At 41.3% G+C, this 17,521-nt stretch overlaps 1 protein-coding gene across 2 annotated transcripts in view; it reads left to right on the top strand.

Annotated features, from left to right (window-relative positions):
- The first annotated feature begins 7,774 nt into the window (after window positions 1-7,774).
- LOC311108597 (mitogen-activated protein kinase kinase kinase 7-like) overlaps window positions 7,775-17,521 on the top strand; it is a 30,037-nt gene continuing 20,290 nt past the window's right edge. Inside the window, exons 1-4 of one of the 2 annotated variants that reach the window (XM_084151255.1) lie at window positions 7,775-8,578; window positions 9,141-9,251; window positions 12,219-12,284; window positions 12,657-12,702. In XM_084151255.1, coding sequence (XP_084007381.1) covers window positions 8,492-8,578; window positions 9,141-9,251; window positions 12,219-12,284; window positions 12,657-12,702 — 310 coding nt within the window. In that variant the 5' untranslated portion in view covers window positions 7,775-8,491. The remainder of the gene's footprint in view (window positions 8,579-9,140; window positions 9,252-12,218; window positions 12,285-12,656; window positions 12,703-17,521) is intronic. The other variant, XM_084151254.1, reaches the window with a different exon arrangement.

Here is a 17,521-nt window from a genome sequence, read left to right as displayed (position 1 = left end):
ATATTTGAGTAATCTAATGTTAGAATTAAACAATCAAGGCCTTTTCTGCAGTCAAATGACCTAGTGGCCTCATGGGTAGAATGTTATTCATGTTTTTCATCATTTCATAATATTCATTTAAAAAGATTTAACACAGAAAATCTGTTGTTTCTATGTCAAACGGTTTTGTTATATTTCAGTCTTCTGTGATGTATATAAAGTGCAATTTTGGGATGCAAACACAAAATGGAATACATTTCAACTCTACATCTGACATGGTACAGGTGTCTTCTTTTTTTAAAGCCCATAACCATGTGTGTGAGGTGTACCGTATACCTTCATTTCAAAGTAGATTTATTTAAGACTACCAAGCAACACTCTGTGTGACCCTGATTTAGCCCACTGCAGTAAAAGGTTAAACACTTGTCGGACAATAATTGTACAAATTAAATTCCTTTTATGGTGTCTGACAAAGTTAACATAAATCCAGTTAGTTGCGGGGGCCCCTCTGTCCTCCAGGCATCTGACACAACACTGAAATGTCTGAGGTTGTGTCCCAAATGGCACCCTATTCCTTTATAGTGCACTACTTTTGACCAGAGTCCTATAAGTAGTGCACTATATAAGGAGTAGGGTGCCATTTGGGATGCGACCTATGTGTATCTTCGAAACCTCAGAAAAGCCACAGCGATAGTTCCAAAAGGAAAATTCTCATGAAATGAAAAACCAGTATATCTTATTCAGAGCGCATATATTCATGCAATTCTTGGAAATAGACAAGTCAACAAATATGTGATAAATTGCTCTTTATCAGAGGCTCTGGAAATGTAATCTTGATCTCATCTCATGACTCAATTATACACAATTATTTCAGGCAATGAAATCAACGAGGCCTGAAAGAACTGCACCGTACATTTCCAATGAAAACACAAAGCATGGATTCTGAACCAGTATTCCACATTGAAGGTAATGAGTAATTTGTTTCAGTTATCATCACATATATAGCCTAAATAAAAATCACAGAGATATGTTGACCTGCATGGCTCCGAATGAAATGGCGGTTTACTGAGATGGGTCCCAGGGGAGAATTTTAGAAAGCTAATCTACAACTCCTGACACTATCAATCAATCTGAAATCACTTTAAACATGATTGATTCTCTTTGAAATCAGATATATGTACTCTGAACTAAACAGAGGAAATAAGCAAGAAAATAAGCAAATTATTTCACAAAGACCAGTGCACCATGCATAGATATTCAACAGGCGCATGTTTCCTACATGTGGCTGATAATGGTGATACCCAGACTGTTGGAATCTGGGCACTAATGTGGTTTCCTTAACATGGTAACAGAGCGCATTCTTCCTAGTCTACATTCTATTCTATAATTTCTCCTGTGGTATTACATTCCAATAAATCGTTAACATTCTGTGAGCAGAAACAGTGAGCTAGATTTTTGTCTATTACCTCGTAACATGCCTCCATGGATAGGCCTAACTCAAAAGCCAAGCACTTTTCAATCAAAACCTACAACCACATTTTTTTAGTGAAGTGAAGAAAAATTAAACTTTTTTCTTGAGCTGCAAGACTGTGCTTATGCCATTTGGATTAATGTGGTAAACGACAACACAATGCTTACTGAGTGAATCATGAAACAAAACAGTAGGCCTATACTACTTCAAACATGCTGTGAAGGAAACTGAAGTGGTATGGATTTAATATAGAGAACGACGACTACAATGACACATATTTCCCTCATCAAAAAATGAATTTTCCCAACTTGTCAGAGGATAAACAATTAGCCGCGTGTCGGAGGCCCTCTCCTCTCTGAGAGATGAGGCCGTGTCCAAAAAGTCAATGTCACTTGCGTCAAAATGATAAAGGTCACTCGCTCCCGTCAGTTCTAACCTCTTTAAGCCTGAGCTGAGGCATTATCACAGAGAGACAATGGATGGAGGCCTTATCACCGGGATCGGGGAGGTGGCGGCATGACGTGGGGTGGTGCAGAGAGAATAGAGGCTGCTGCTGCGCTGCTCCCTCAGCCCACACGCTCAGCACCACCACTTATCAAGTGTGATGTATCTGAGCCTGCATGGAACAATCGGGAAAGGTCACTCTCAGCTGGTCCCCTGTGCACAGCAGTCAATCTGTGAGGAAGAAACAGCAGTCACCAGCTGTGCAGGGGGAGAGCAGCTTTGTCACTTGTCGGCCAGGAGGGCCTACCAGTCTGATTCAAATCAGCTCGCTGAACGAGAATGGAGGGCAGGCACTTTAAATAACATGGTCTACGATGCCGGCTTCAAATAAAACCCTGAAGTTACCTATAAGTATAGACCATATTATTCCCTGGCCCATTCTTTAACCTGCTTTAATCAAACATCTCCACTCACTGGTCTAGACTACAGCTTTAGGCTCCCATTCAGGAGGTCCTCTGACTCACAGAGGCTACTATTCTAGTAGGGGTTCAGTCACTGCAAACTGCAGGCAGACTACCTCAGACTAATAATAATTAGGCTGCAGGATTATTTTTCAGCTGATTTATTTAGTCTGTCACATAAATTCAGCGTAAATGACTGGAGCGTTTAGATCAAGTTAAAATGATTTAGCAAAATGACTGCATAGTGGTCCCTGGTGCCAGCACTGTTTACTTGTCGGGGTGCAGCCCTGGGAATTGCTCTACTTACACAAAATGATTAGTGGGAATATTTGCAAAGAGTGGTCTTTTTTTCTCACCACTCTAATTAAACAATGTAAGTTCTTATTTAGGACATAGATATTCGTAATGCCAACCTAGGAGAGCTGGTGGCAACTAAAAGCCATAAACATAAGACAAATGTTCATCAGCTGCAAGAGTGTTATGTCATCAGTCTTATGACTTTATTAATGAACAATATTAATGAAGGCCTTCTAATTGTATAAGATATATTCTTATACACAAATGCTTGAAATATGTTGTCCTTTTCTTCACTGATAACGCCATAAAGGGAGTAGCACATCACCCTCAGCAAAGACCCAGGAGAGACCAAGGCCTCCTCTCAGAAGTACACCAGCATCACCCTGTGGTGATGAGAAAACCACATGACACCAACCACAGGAGCTCCACCACAATGCCTTCTGAAGGATTCCCAAGTGCATATCGTAAGTCCATGACCTTTTCGCTTCAGTTGAATTCATGCTCCATGATCATGAATGCTATGCCTAATTAGCATCAGCAAGACAGCAAGACAATAATGCTCCAAAAAGTGATACCAACTCAAGGGCAGACCTTTCAAAAGGGCCAAATTCAACATGATTAAATACCTCATAAACTCTACAAATATAAACTAATTGACTGTGATGGATGACTAAATGTGATAAGTTAATATAGTTGGTCAACCTTTACAGGTATGCTACAGAGAGCAAACAAACCTGCTAGATTTTGAAGAGCACAGATCCCCAGCTATATGGAAATGTTGGTAGTCTCACATAACACACATTTGCATACTTCCAGTTCAGTATACAACAAATAATGTATGCTCTTTATAGTGAGTTATGGTGGCCTTGTGGTTGTGGTGTACCAAGCTTCCTGTGGGAACTCCTTTTATTACTTTGTCCTCCCGAGTGGCGCAGTGGTCTAAATTACTCTTTGTGCCACCAGAGATCCTGGTTCGAATCCAGGCTCTGTCGTAGCCGGCCGCGACCGGGAGACCCAAGGGGCGGCACACAATTGGCCCAGCGTCGTCCAGGGTAGGGGAGGGAATGGCCGGCAGGGATGTAGCTCAGTTGGTAGAGTGTGGCATTTGCAACGCCAGGGTTGTGGGTTCGATGTGCCACTAGAGATCCTGGTTCGAATCCAGGCTCTGTCGTAGCCGGCCGCGACCAGGAGACCCAAGGGGCGGCACACAATTGGCCCAGCGTCGTCCAGGGTAGGGGAGGGAATGGCCGGCAGGGATGTAGCTCAGTTGGTAGAGTGTGGCATTTGCAACGCCAGGGTTGTGGGTTCGATTCCAGTATGAAAAATAAATAAAAATGTATGCACTCACTAACTGTAAGTCGCTCTGGATAAGAGCGTCTGCTAAATGACGTAAATGTAAATTACTCTTTGTAAATAGGGAATGTGTTACTGTTTCATCATGCACTGTGTTTCTTATAATACATTGCCTAATTTATTTTTTACAAAGTGTTGCTGCTCAAATTCATATTAAAGCAGAGTTAGGATATTGGTTGTTAAAACGTTAGTACAATGTTATCTATATTACTTCTATGAAATATTGTTCTTATGGAGAAGCACTGATTCACTTATATGTGGAAAGTATTCTCGTGACCTGTACTGCTGTCTGCCTCAGCTGATAAAGTAGTTGGAAGGGACATCAGCTGAATCCTTTTTCAGACTTGCATTTGTTCTCATGGTCCTTCTGAAAGTGACATGGAGAACATCTGTTGGTTGGCCCACTTACTAGTAGATGTACTATAGATATTAGATAGATATCAGAATAGTATGTTAAAAAGCAGTCTCTTTCAAAGGAACTCCTATCGATGCTTCACCGATATTGAAATAAACAGTGTATTGTATTGAGTGTATTGTAGTGGCTCACTACATTCAGTGGTTAGCCCTGAACGTTTAAGCAAACACAGCAGTTAATCCAACCAATATAATAGTATTATACATTTGGGTTAAGGACTTGAGCATCTGATACATTCCAATCCTAGACTCAATCTGTAGTGGATTTACCCTTTCTTTCACTTTTTGAATCCCTGACACACACAGAGATCTTGGTTGAATATAAAACATCTGTCTTCCCCTTCCCCAAATTAGAGCTTAAATCAGACCTTATGTCAGAGAAGACAAAACATAGTGTTATGACGCTGATTGCTGATCAACAGTCTACTGAAGTTTGTGCCCCTCACCACTAAAGTAAGATGACAAACTTGATCAAAAATAGGTTTGATATACAGTACCAGTCAAAAGTTTGGACACACCTACTCATTCCAGGGTTTTTCTTTATTTTTACTATTTTCTACATTGTAGAATAATAACTGGCTCTCATGAGGACCACCACAGGAAAGGAAGACCCAGAGTTACCTCTGCTGCAGAGGATAAGGTCATTAGAGTTAACTGCACCTCAGATTGCAGCCTAAATAAATGCTTCAAGTAACATACACATCTCAACATCAACTGTTCAGAGGGGATTGTGTGAATCAGGCCTTCATGGTCGAATTGCTGCAAAGAAACCACTACTAAAGGACACCAATAATAAGAAGAGACCTGCTTGGACCAAGAAACACAAGCAATGGACATTAGACCAGTGGACATTTGTCCTTTGGTCTGGAATCCAAATTTGAGATTTTTGATTCCAACCGCCATGTATTTGTGAGACGCCGTGTGGGTGAACGGATGATCTCCGCATGTGTATTTCCCACCGTAAAGCATGGAGGAGGAGGTGTGATGGTGTGGGGGTGCTTTGCTGGTGACACTGTCTGTGATTTATTTAGAATTCAAGGCACACTTAACCAGCATGGCTACCACAGCATTATACAGCGATACGCCATCCTATCTGGTTTGGGCTTAGTGGGACTATTATTTGTTTTTCAACAGGACAATGACCCAACACACCTCCAGGCTGTGTAAGGGCTATTTGACCAAGAAGGAGGGTGATGGAGTGCTGCATCAGATGACCTGAACTCCACAATCCCCTGAGCTCAACCCAATTGAGATGGTTTGGGATGAGTCGGACGGCTGAGTGAAGGAAAAGCAGCCAACAAGTGCTCAGCATATGTGGGAACTTGCTTACTACATGATTCCATATGTGTTATTTAATTGTTTTGATTTCTTCACTATTATTCTACAATGTAAAAAAATGTAAAAAAACAAAACAAAACTTGAATGAGTAGGTGTGTCCAAACTTTTGGGGTGGAAACATCATGCTTTGGGGCTGTTTTTCTGCAAAGGGACCAGGACGACTGATCCGTGTAAAGGAAAGAATGAATGGGGCCATGTATCGTGAGATTTTGAGTGAAAACCTCCTTCCATCAGCAAGGGCATTGAAGATGAAACGTGGCTGGGTCTTTCAGCATGACAATGATCCCAAACACACCGCCCGGGCAACGAAGGAGTGGCTTCGTAAGAAGCATTTCAAGGTCCTGGAGTGGCCTAGCCAGTCTCCAGATCTCAACCCCATAGAAAATCTTTGGAGGGAGTTGAAAGTCCGTGTTGCCCAGCGACAGCCCCAAAACATCACTGCTCTAGAGGAGATCTGCATGGAGGAATGGGCCAAAATACCAGCAACAGTGTGTGAAAACCTTGTGAAGACTTACAGAAAACGTTTGACCTGTGTCATTGCCAACAAAGGGTATATAACTAAGTATTGAGAAACTTTTGTTATTGACCAAATACTTATTTTCCACCATAATTTGCAAATAAATTCATTAAAAATCCTACAATGTGATTTTCTGGATTTTTTTTTCTCATTTTGTCTGTCATAGTTGACGTGTACCTATGATGAAAATCACAGACCTCTCTCATCTTTTTAAGTGGGAGAACTTGCACAATTGGTGGCTGACTAAATACTTTTTCCCCCCACTGTAGACCAGACCCAGCTGCTATTGCTTTGGTGTCTATGGGAGACTGACCCCGTTAAGTAGTCCAGAACTGACATTGTTTTTCAATGGTAAAGTGCCTGAGTGAACTATCTTCATTTACCCACCATCTTTGGCGCTTTTATACCTTTTGAACTATTCGCGCCCTAATTAGGCTCCCCTGCGAAATGCTGACCAAAACTATGGTTCCTACTCTGTCACACTTGTTTCGAGGATGAAGAGGGAATTTACAGATTTAAATGACATATGGGCAACAGGTGAATTATATTTTCTCCAGACTACCAGACAAACCATGATTGATGGATCATGATTGATGGTCCATTTGATAAATGGACAATTTTATTTTGAAACACTAAAGCACTAAAATGAATAGCATTTTATTATACCTGTGTTAGTCTAATTAACAAAGTTTACATTCAGTCAGTCACAGTCACTTACGTTTTTCAACTGTAGGCTACCAGTGGTGTGAAAAGTACCCAATTGTCATACTTGAATAAAAGTAAAGATAGGCCTACCTTAATAGAAAATGACTCAAGCAAAAGTGAAAGTCACCCAGTAAAATACTACTTAAGTAAAAGTCTAAAAGTATTTGGTTTTAAATATACTTAAGTATCAAAGTTAATTGTAATTGCAAAGTATACTAAAGTATCAAAAGTAAAATTAAAAATATTAATAATTTCAATTTGCTTTATTAAGCAAACCAGAAGGCACACTTTCTTGTTTTTTTACTTAACGGATAGCCAGGGGCACACTTCAGCATTTGTGTTTAGTGAGTCTGCCAGATCAGAGACAGTAGGGATGACCAGGGATGTTATCTTGATAAGTGCATGAATTAGATAATTTTCCTGTCCTGCTAAGCATTTAAAATGTAACGAGTAGCCTACTTTTGGGTGTCAGGGAAAATGTTGGGAGTAAAAAGTGCATAATTTTCTTTAAGAATGTAGTGAAGTAAAAGTAAAAGTTTTCAAAAATATAAATAGTAAAGTGCATATACCCCCAAAAACGACTTAAGTAGTAGACATACTACTTTAAATTATTTTTAGTTAAGTACTTTACACTGTAGGCTACGTATACTATTGACATATAAGAGGCTAATAACGTTACTTATAAGCACACACTTATGCATGCATTTATTGTAATGATATAGTTAACAATAACCTCGCATCCTTTTTATTATAGCGTCTTTATTTACGAAGTTGCATCTGCATGCCATTCCGGGCACAAAGCTGGTGGGGCAGAATTCAGGGGAGCACACACTTTCTGGAGCTGCTGCCTGCAACAACTGCGGAAAAAAACAAAAGTCGTATATAATGGAAGCAAAGTCGTAATTATAAAGTGATGTACGCGTGTCAGATGTTTAGATAAACGCATGGCAAAACGGTGGACACTTTTCTTTGATTATTTTGAGTTTGAAATGTTAAGGAAATCAATCACCCCATGTCTTGAGCCACTACGCCGGTTGTGCACAGTCTACGGCGGCGAAGGGCTGGCGTAATTAGGCCAGCAATTGGCCTAGTCAAGTGCATCCCAAAGTGTCAGATATAGCTTGCTGAATTACTTTTGTCAACAAACGTCGTTGACGTCCCTGATATGGCAATTGAAAGTTGCTGTTTGCAAATTGTGGCTACTACTAGCCATTGTTACTCATCGACTTTTTAGCTAACGTTAGCAAACTGCCTTACTAGCTGGCTAGCTAGCTCAGCTACCATCTGGCTATGTTGGACTGAGCTAGCTAGCTAGCCAGCTAACACAGCTTGCGAGTTTCAGTTTTTAAACTATATTTATTAACGTTTTAGGTCCGCCAGTGTCTTGGCAAGTTGTGTCATGTAATAATATTTTTATGATTCTTTGAGTGCGCGTGTCTAGCATGTTTTAGCGATTTTTTTATTTTATTTTAACATCTTGGTTTTAATGAATAGCTAGTTAGCCAGTTAGCAATGTCTCTGCCATCCGCCGATATGATCGAAACTCCCCCTGGATATCCCTTTGAAGAAATAGATTATGTGGATATTGAAGTTGAGGAGGTAAGTAACAAGCTAGCTATCTCAACATTCCATTTGATTGGAACATGAGGGATCCTCTGATATTAGTGTCATGACGCAGAAGTTGCCACAGTACGTGATATCTCAATTGTCATGCTAGTTAGCTCTACCATGCATTGAATGTTTGTTTATTATGGTTTTGAAAAGGCCTGGGAATTAAAAGTTACCATAACTATGTCACTAATAGCTATGCCATTCATCAATGATTTTAGACGTTATAGAGAATGGTCAGTTAGCTATTCTCCAAATCTATTAGGCAGTTCTTGTTTTGATTGTAGCTAGCTAACTAGATGCAGTTCTCACAGGTGGGACATCAGACCCCTCTCCATCAGATCAGATGACGTTGACTGTCTGTACACAGTTTGATTGATATGCTGGATTGTGTAATGGAACTTGCCCACAACAAATAACAACAACAGTGTTAGCTTGGCTAAGTCCTAAAATACCCAGATGGAAAGTGGCTTTAGTAGGGTCATGATAATAAAGGACGAATAACTATGCATCCAACACACTTGGCTTATGTCGTCTACCTGTTCTCTTTCAGGTCGTGGGGAGAGGTGCATTTGGTGTTGTCTGCAAGGCCAAATGGAAAGGCAAAGACGTCGCAATCAAGACAATAGAGAGTGAATCTGAAAGGAAAGCGTTCATAGTTGAGGTATTGTTATATTGTACTGGGATACTAGTAGAGATCAAATCACATGTTATTTGTCACATGCGCCGAATACAACAGCTGTAGGTAGACCTTACTGTGAAATGCTTACTTACAAGCCCTTAACCAACAATGCAGTTTTAAGAAAATAGAGTTAAGAAAATATTTACTAAACAAACTAGAGTAAAACATATATATATACAGTACCAGTCAAAGGTTTGGACACACCTACTAATTCCAGGGTTTTTATTAATTTTTACTATTTTCTACATTGTAGAATAATAGTGAAGACATCAAAACTATGAAATAACACATATGGAATCATGTAGTAACCAAAAAAGTGTTAAACAAATCAAAATATATTTTATATTTCAGATTCTTCAAAGTAGCCACCCTTTGTCTTGATGACAGCTTTGCACGCTCTTGGCATTCTCTCAACCAGCTTCATGATGTAGTCACCTGGAATGCATTTTGTTAAAAGTTAATTTGTGGAATTTCTTTCCTTCTTAATGCATTTGAGCAAAACAGTTGGGTTCTGACAAGGTAGGGGTGGTATACAGAAGATAGCCCCATTTGGTAAAAGGCCAAGTCCATATTATGACAAGAAGAGTTCAAATAAGCAAAGAGAAACGACAGTCCATCATTACTTTAAGACATGAAGGTTAGTAAATCCGGAAAATGTAAAGAACTTTGAACGTTTCTTCAAGTGCAGTCGCAAAACCATCAAGCGCTATGATGAAACTGGCTCATGAGGACCGCCACAGGAAAGGAAGACCCAGAGTTACTGTCATTTGTTTTACAACAGGACAATGACCCAAAACACACCTCCAGGCTGTGTAAGGGCTATTTGACCAAGAAGGAGAGTGATGGAGTGCTGCATCAGATGACTTGGCCTCCACAATCCCCCGACCTCAACCCAATTGAGATGGTTTGGGATGAGTTGGACCGCAGAGTGAAGGAAAAGCAGCCAACAAGTGCTCAGCATATGTGGGAACTCCTTCAAGACTGTTGGAAAAGCATTCCTCATGAAGCTGGTTGAGAGAATGCCAAGAGTGTGCAAAGCTGTCATCAAGGCAAATGGTGGCTACTTTGAAGAATATAAAATATATTTTAATTTCTTTAACACTTTTTTTGGTTACTACATGATTCCATATGTGTTATTTCATAGTTTTGATGTCTTCACTATTATTCTACAATGTAGAAAATAGTAAAAAATTAAGAAAAACCCATAAATGAGTATGTGTGTCCAAACTTTTGACTGGTACTGTGTATATATACACTACTGTTCAAAAGTTTGGGGTCACTTAGAAGTCCTTGTTTTTCAAAATAAAATCTTTTTTTTTTTAAATAACATCAAATTGATCAGAAATACAGTGTAGACATTGTTAATGTTGTAAATGGTTATTGTAGCTGGAAACGGATGATTTTTTATGGAATATCTACATAGGCCCATTATCAGCAACCATCAGTCCTGTGTTCCAATGGTACGTTGTGTTTGCTAATCCAAGTTTATCATTTTAAAAGGCTAATTGATCATTAGAAAACCCTTTGCAATTATGTTAGCACAGCTGAAAACTGTTGTGCTGATTAAAGAAGCAATAAAACTGGCCTTCTTGAGACTAGTTGAGTATCTGGAGCATCAGCAATTGTGGGTTCGATTACAGGATCAAAATGCACAGAAACAAATAACTTTCTTCTGAAACTCGTCGGTCTATTCTTGTTCTGAGAAATGAAGGCTATTCCATGTGAGAAATTGCCAAGAAACTGAAGATCTCGTACAACAGTGTGTACTACTCCCTTCACAGAACAGTGCAAACTGGCTCTAACCAGAATAGAAAGAGGAGTGGGAGGCCTCGGTGCACAACTGAGAAAGAGGACAAATACATTACAGTGTCTAGTTTGAGAAACAGACGCCTCACAGGTCCTCAACTGGCAGCTTAATTAAATAGTACCCGCAAAACACCAGTCTCAACGTCAACAGTGAAGAGGCGACTCTGGGATGTTGACCTTCTAGGCAGAGTTGCAAAGAAAAAGCCATATCTCAGACTGGCCAATAAAAAGAAAAGATTAAGATGGGCAAAAGAACACAGACACCCGACAGAGGAAGATTGGAAAAAAGTGTTATGGACAGACAAATTGAAGTTTGAGGTGTTCGGATCACAAAGAAGAACATTTGTGAGACGCAGACCAAATGAAAAGATGCTGGAGGAGTGCTTGATGCCGTCTGTCAAGCATGGTGGAGGCAATGTGATGGTCTGGGGGTGCTTAGGTGGTGGTAAAGTGGGAGATTTGTACATGGTAAAAGGGATCTTGATGAAGGAAGGCTATCACTCCATTTTGTAACGCCTTGCCATACCCTGTGGACGGCGCTTGATTGGAGCCAATTTCCTCCTACAACAGGACAATGACCCAAAGCACAGCTCCAAACTATGCAATAACTATTTAGGGAAGAAGCAGTCAGCTGGTATTCTGTCTATAATGGAGTGGCCAGCACAGTCACCGGATCTCAACCCTATTGAGCTGTTGTGGGAGCAGCTTGACCGTATGGTACGTAAGAAGTGCCCATCAAGCCAATTCAACTTGTGGGAGGTGCTTCGGGAAGCATGGGGTGAAATCTCTTCAGATTTCCTCAACAAATTGACAACTAGAATGCCAAAGGTCTGCAAGGCTGTAATTGCTGCAAATTGAGGATTATTTGACGAACGCAAAGTTTGAAGGACACAATTATTATTTCAATTAAAAATAATTATTTCTAACCTTGTCAATGACTACATTTCCTATGCATTTTGCTATATTTCCTATTCAAACTCATTTAATGTATGTTTTCATGGAAAACAAGGACATTTCTAAGTGACCCCAAACTTTTGAACGGTAGTGTATATGTATATATTCTGTAAAGTTATGGCAGGGCTGTTTATTAAAACCCAAAGAGATCCCTCTTGATCCTCTTCCCTCCTCCTCTCCCGTCCCAAGCTGCGACAACTTTCGCGTGTGAATCACCCCAACATTGTGAAGTTGTATGGCTCATGCAATAATCCGGTAAGTCAGCTTACAGTGAGGGGAAAAAAGTATTTGATCCCCTGCTGATTTTGTACGTTTGCCCACTTACAAAGACATGATCAGTCTATAATTTTAATGGTAGGTTTATTTGAACAGTGAGAGACAGAATAACAACAACAACAATCCAGAAAAATGCATGTAAAAAATGTTATAAATTGATTTGCATTTTAATGAGGGAAATAAGTATTGGTTTTTGCCAGTTGTTGTAAATTCCTTGGAACAGTGGGTTGTTACTGATATTATAGAAACACCAATAGCAAGGTTGACAAATGACCAGAACATCATGGGAAACTGTATAGCCTAATAGCTTGATTTATTTTCAATTTTGACGGCACAACTTTTCCGATCTAGGTCTGCCTGGTGATGGAATATGCTGAAGGGGGGTCTCTGTACAATGGTGAGTCTCTGGGCAACGATCTAGGCAAGCCAACTGCTAGGCATGGGCAGTATCCAGATTGTCATACCTTCATACCGACCTTGTGCCATCCTGGGATATCCGGTAATACCGGCACTGAACACAGAGTGCTATTTTCAAGCCCCACTGAGTCTGTAATCCGAAGGTTAGCAATGCTAATAAGTACACTATATATACAAAAGTATGTGGACAACCCAAATTAGTGGATTTGGCTATTTCAGCCACACCGGTTGCAGACAGATGTATAAAATCGAGCACACAGCCATGCAATCTCCATAGACAAACATTGGCAGTAGAATGGCCCATACTGAAGAGCCCAGTGACTTTCAACGTGGCACCGTCATAGGATGCTACCTTTCCAACAAGTCAGTTCGTCAAATTTCTGCCCAGCTAGAGCTGCCCCTGTCAACTGTAAATGCTGTTATTTTGAAGTGGAAACGTCTAATAGCAACAACGGCTCAGCCGCGAAGTGGTCGCCACACAAAATCACAGAACGGGACCGCCAAGTGCTGAAGCGCGTAGCGCATAAAATTAGTCTGTCCTCAGTTGCAACACCCACTACCGAGTTCCAAACTGACTCTGGAAGCAACGTTAGCACAATAAATGTTTGTCGGGAGCTTCATGAAATGGGTTTCCATGGCCGAGCAGCCGCGCACAAGCTTAAGATCACCATGCACAATGCCAAGCGTCGGCTGGAGTGGTGTAAAACTCACTGCCATTGGACTCTGGAGCAGTGGAAACGCGTTCTCTGGAGTGATGAATCACGCTTCACCATCTGGCAGTCCAGATGAATCTGGGTTTGGCAGATGCCAGGAGAACACTACCTGCCCCAATGCATAGTGCCAACAGTAAAGTTTGGTGGAGGAGGAATAATGGTCTGGGGTTGTTTTTCATGGTTCGGGCTAGGCCCCTTAGTTCCAGTGAAGGGAAATCTTAACGCTACAGCATACAATGACATTCTAGACGATTCTGTACTTCCAACTTTGTGGCAACAGTTTGGGGAAGGCCCTTTCCTGTTTCAGCATGACAATGCCCCCCGTGCACAAAGCGAGGTCCATACAGAAATGGTTTGTCAAGATCGGTGTGGAAGAACTTGACTGGCCTGCACAGAGCCCTGACCTCAACCCCGTCGAACACCTTTGGGATGAATTGGAATGCCGACTGCGAGCCAGGCCTAATCGCCCAACATCAGTGCCCGACCTCAATATAATATAATAATAATAATAATATGCCATTTAGCAGACGCTTTTATCCAAAGCGACTTACAGTCATGCGTGCATACATTTTTTGTGTATGGGTGGTCCCGGGGATCGAACCCACTACCTTGGCGTTACAAGCGCCGTGCTCTACCAGCTGAGCTACAGAGGACCACAATAATGCTCTTGTGACTGAATGGAAGCAAGTCCACGCAGCAATGTTCCAACAGCTAGTGGAAAGCCTTCACAGAAGAATGGAGGCTGTTATAGCAGCAAAGGGGAACCAACTCCATATTCATGCACATGATTTTGGAATGAGATGTTCGACGAGCAGGTGTCCACATACTTTTGGTCATTTGTGTACATGAAAAACCCTATGCGAATGCTAACTGAATGCTAACAAGCGCATGAAAATATTTTATACAGTCTCTGACAAACTATTTGCAGGACAGACATCCCAGCTCATAATGTTATACAAGTAAATCAAAAATGGTACTCAGTTTGCTGCACGCACAAAACCAATATTGGACAGCAAGGCTCTTGATCCAGGAGGGGATTCTCTGCTGTTACCAAGAAGCTTGATGTTGCAAGAAGCTAACCACTTAGCTAGATAACTAGCTACTAAGTTAGCAAGCCAATTGCACAACTGCAGAGCATTTAGTACATTTTAGACGGTTAACATAATAGTTATAAGATATCTAGCTGGCAAACATTTCGTTTTGAATTCCATACTGTAACTAGATCACCTGGCGCATGCTGCACAACAGTGAGTGACTCAAAAGCCTCCGGTCTCTCTTCGTTGTGTACTTGAGTGTGCATAACTATTCACCCCCCCAAAGTCAATACTCTGTAGAGCCACCTTTTGCAGCAATTACAGCTGCAAGTCTCTTGGGGTATGTCTCTATAAGCTTGGCACATCTAGCCACTGGGATTTTTTGCCCATTCTTCAATGCAAAACTGCTCCAGCTCCTTCAAGTTGGATGGGTTCCATTGGTGTACAGCAATCTTTAAGTCATACCACAGATTCACAATTGGATTGAGGTCTGGGCTTTGACTAGGCCATTCCAAGACATTCAAATATTTCCCCTTAAACCACTCGAGTTTTGCTTTAGCCATATGCTTAGGGTCATTGTCCTGCTGGAAGGTGAAAATCTCTGGAAGACTGAAACAGGTTTCCCTCAAGAATTCTGACCAGTTTCCCAGTCCCTGCCGATGAAAAACATCCCCACAGCATGATGCTGCCACCACCATGCTTCACTTTGGGGATGGTGTTCTCGGGGTGATGAGAGGTGTTGGGTTTGCGCCAGACATAGCGTTTTCGTTGATGGCCAAAAAGCTCAATTTTAGTCTCATCTGACCAGAGTACCTTCTTCCATATGTTTGGGGAGTCTCCCACATGCCTTTTGGTGAACACCAAACGTGTTTGCTTACTTTTTTCTTTAAACAATGGCTTTTTTCTGCCCACTCTTCCGTAAAGCCCAGCTCTGTGGAGTGTACGGCTTAAAGTGGTCCTATGGACAGATACTCCAATCTCCGCTGTGGAGGTTTGCAGGTTATCTTTGGTCTCTTTGTTGCCTCTGATTAACGCCATCCTTGCCTGGTCTGTGAGTTTTGGTGGGCGGCCCTCTCTTTGCAGGTTTGTTGTGGTGCTATATTCTTTCGATTTTTTTAAATAATGGATTTAATGGTGCTCCGTGGGATGTTCAAAGTTTCAGATATTTTTTTATAACCCAACCCTGATCTGTACTTCTCCACAACTTTGTCCCTGACCTGTTTGGAGAGCTCCTTGGTCTTCATGGTGCCGCTTGCTTGGTGGTGCCCCTTGCTTAGTGGTGTTGCAGACTCTGGGGCTTTTCAGAACAGGTGTATATATAGATCATGTGACACTTAGACTGCACACAGGTGGACTTTATTTAACTAATTATGTGACTTCTGAAGGTAATTGGTTGCACCAGATCTTATTTAGGGGCTTCATAGCAAAGGGGGTGAATACATATGCACGCACCACTTTTCTGTTATTTATTTTAGAATGTTTTTAAACAAGTTATTTTTTTCTTTCACTTTCACATGAAATCCAAATAAAAATCCATTTAAATTACAGGTTGTAATGCAACAAAATAGGAAAAACGCCAGGGGGATGAATACTTTTGCAAGGCACTGTAGCTACAAATATTAAAATATATAAAAAAAGATTCAAAGAAATGGTTTCAACGGTATTGACGGTTTTGAAAAACCATCCTGTGGCTATTTCCAAATACCCTGGTATACAGACTAAGCCTATCTACCACTCTACCACACTAGAAATGCAAATTATGCTCTTGTTAACCCTTTACATTCGTACCCGTATATACGGGTTAAAGGTGGCAGATTTGGGCACTAATAAGCGCCTAAATTGGAACGTAGTGGCTGTACAGTGACATTCTATAAGTTACGTCAGAGATCAGGGTCTCTGCTTCACAGCATTGTATGGGTTTTGACTGATAGCCGTTCTGATCTTGAGCACAGCTCGCAACATTTTTTGTTGTCTGAGTGAGGGAAATGCTGTAAATTTAAGAAGACCTGATGTATTTTGAAAGATGTGACTTTGAGGATTATAATAAATACCGCTTTGAATAACGCTTTGATTTCGTCCAAATGTGCACATCACATTTCCAAATCATAACTCATGTCATATACAGTATCAACATTTATGATCACTATGTTTAATGTACAGTACCAGTCAAAAGTTTGGACACACCTACTCATTCCAGGTTTTTTTTACTACACTGCTCAAAAAAATAAAGGGAACACTAAAATAACACATCCTAGATCTGAATGAATGAAATAATCTTATTAAATACTTTTTTCTTTACATAGTTGAATGTGCTGACAACAAAATCACACAAATTATCAATGGAAATCACATTTATCAACCCATGGAGGTCTGGATTTGGAGTCACCCTCAAAATTAAAGTGGAAAACCACACTATAGGCTGATCCAACTTTGATGTAATGTCCTTTAAAACAAGTCAAAATGAGGCTCAGTAGTGTGTGTGGCCTCCACGTGTCTGTATGACCTCCCTACAACGCCTGGGCATGCTCCTGATGAGGTGGCGGATGGTCTCTTGAGGGATCTCCTCCCAGACCTGGACTAAAGCATCCGCCAACTCCTGGACAGTCTGTGGTGCAACGTGGCGTTGGTGGATGGAGCGAGACATGATGTCCCAGATGTGCTCAATTGGATTCAGGTCTGGGGAACGGGCGGTCCATAGCATCAATGCCTTCCTCTTGCAGGAACTGCTGACACACTCCAGCCACATGAGGTCTAGCATTGTCTTGCATTAGGAGGAACCCAGGGCCAACCGCACCAGCATATGGTCTCACAAGGGGTCTGAGGATCTCATCTCGGTACCTAATGGCAGTCAGGCTACCTCTGGCGAGCACATGGAGGGCTGTGCGGCCCCCCAAAGAAATGCCACCGCACACCATGACTGACCCACCGCCAAACCGGTCATGCTGGAGGATGTTGCAGGCAGCAGAACGTTCTCCACGGCGTCTCCAGACTCTGTCACGTCTTTCACATGTGCTCAGTGTGAACCTGCTTTCATCTATGAAGAGCACAGGGC

Source organism: Coregonus lavaretus, assembly GCF_964263955.1.
Source record: "Coregonus lavaretus genome assembly, chromosome: 33".
Lineage (NCBI taxonomy): Eukaryota > Metazoa > Chordata > Actinopteri > Salmoniformes > Salmonidae > Coregonus > Coregonus lavaretus.
This window is presented reverse-complemented; position numbering and strand designations above follow the sequence as displayed.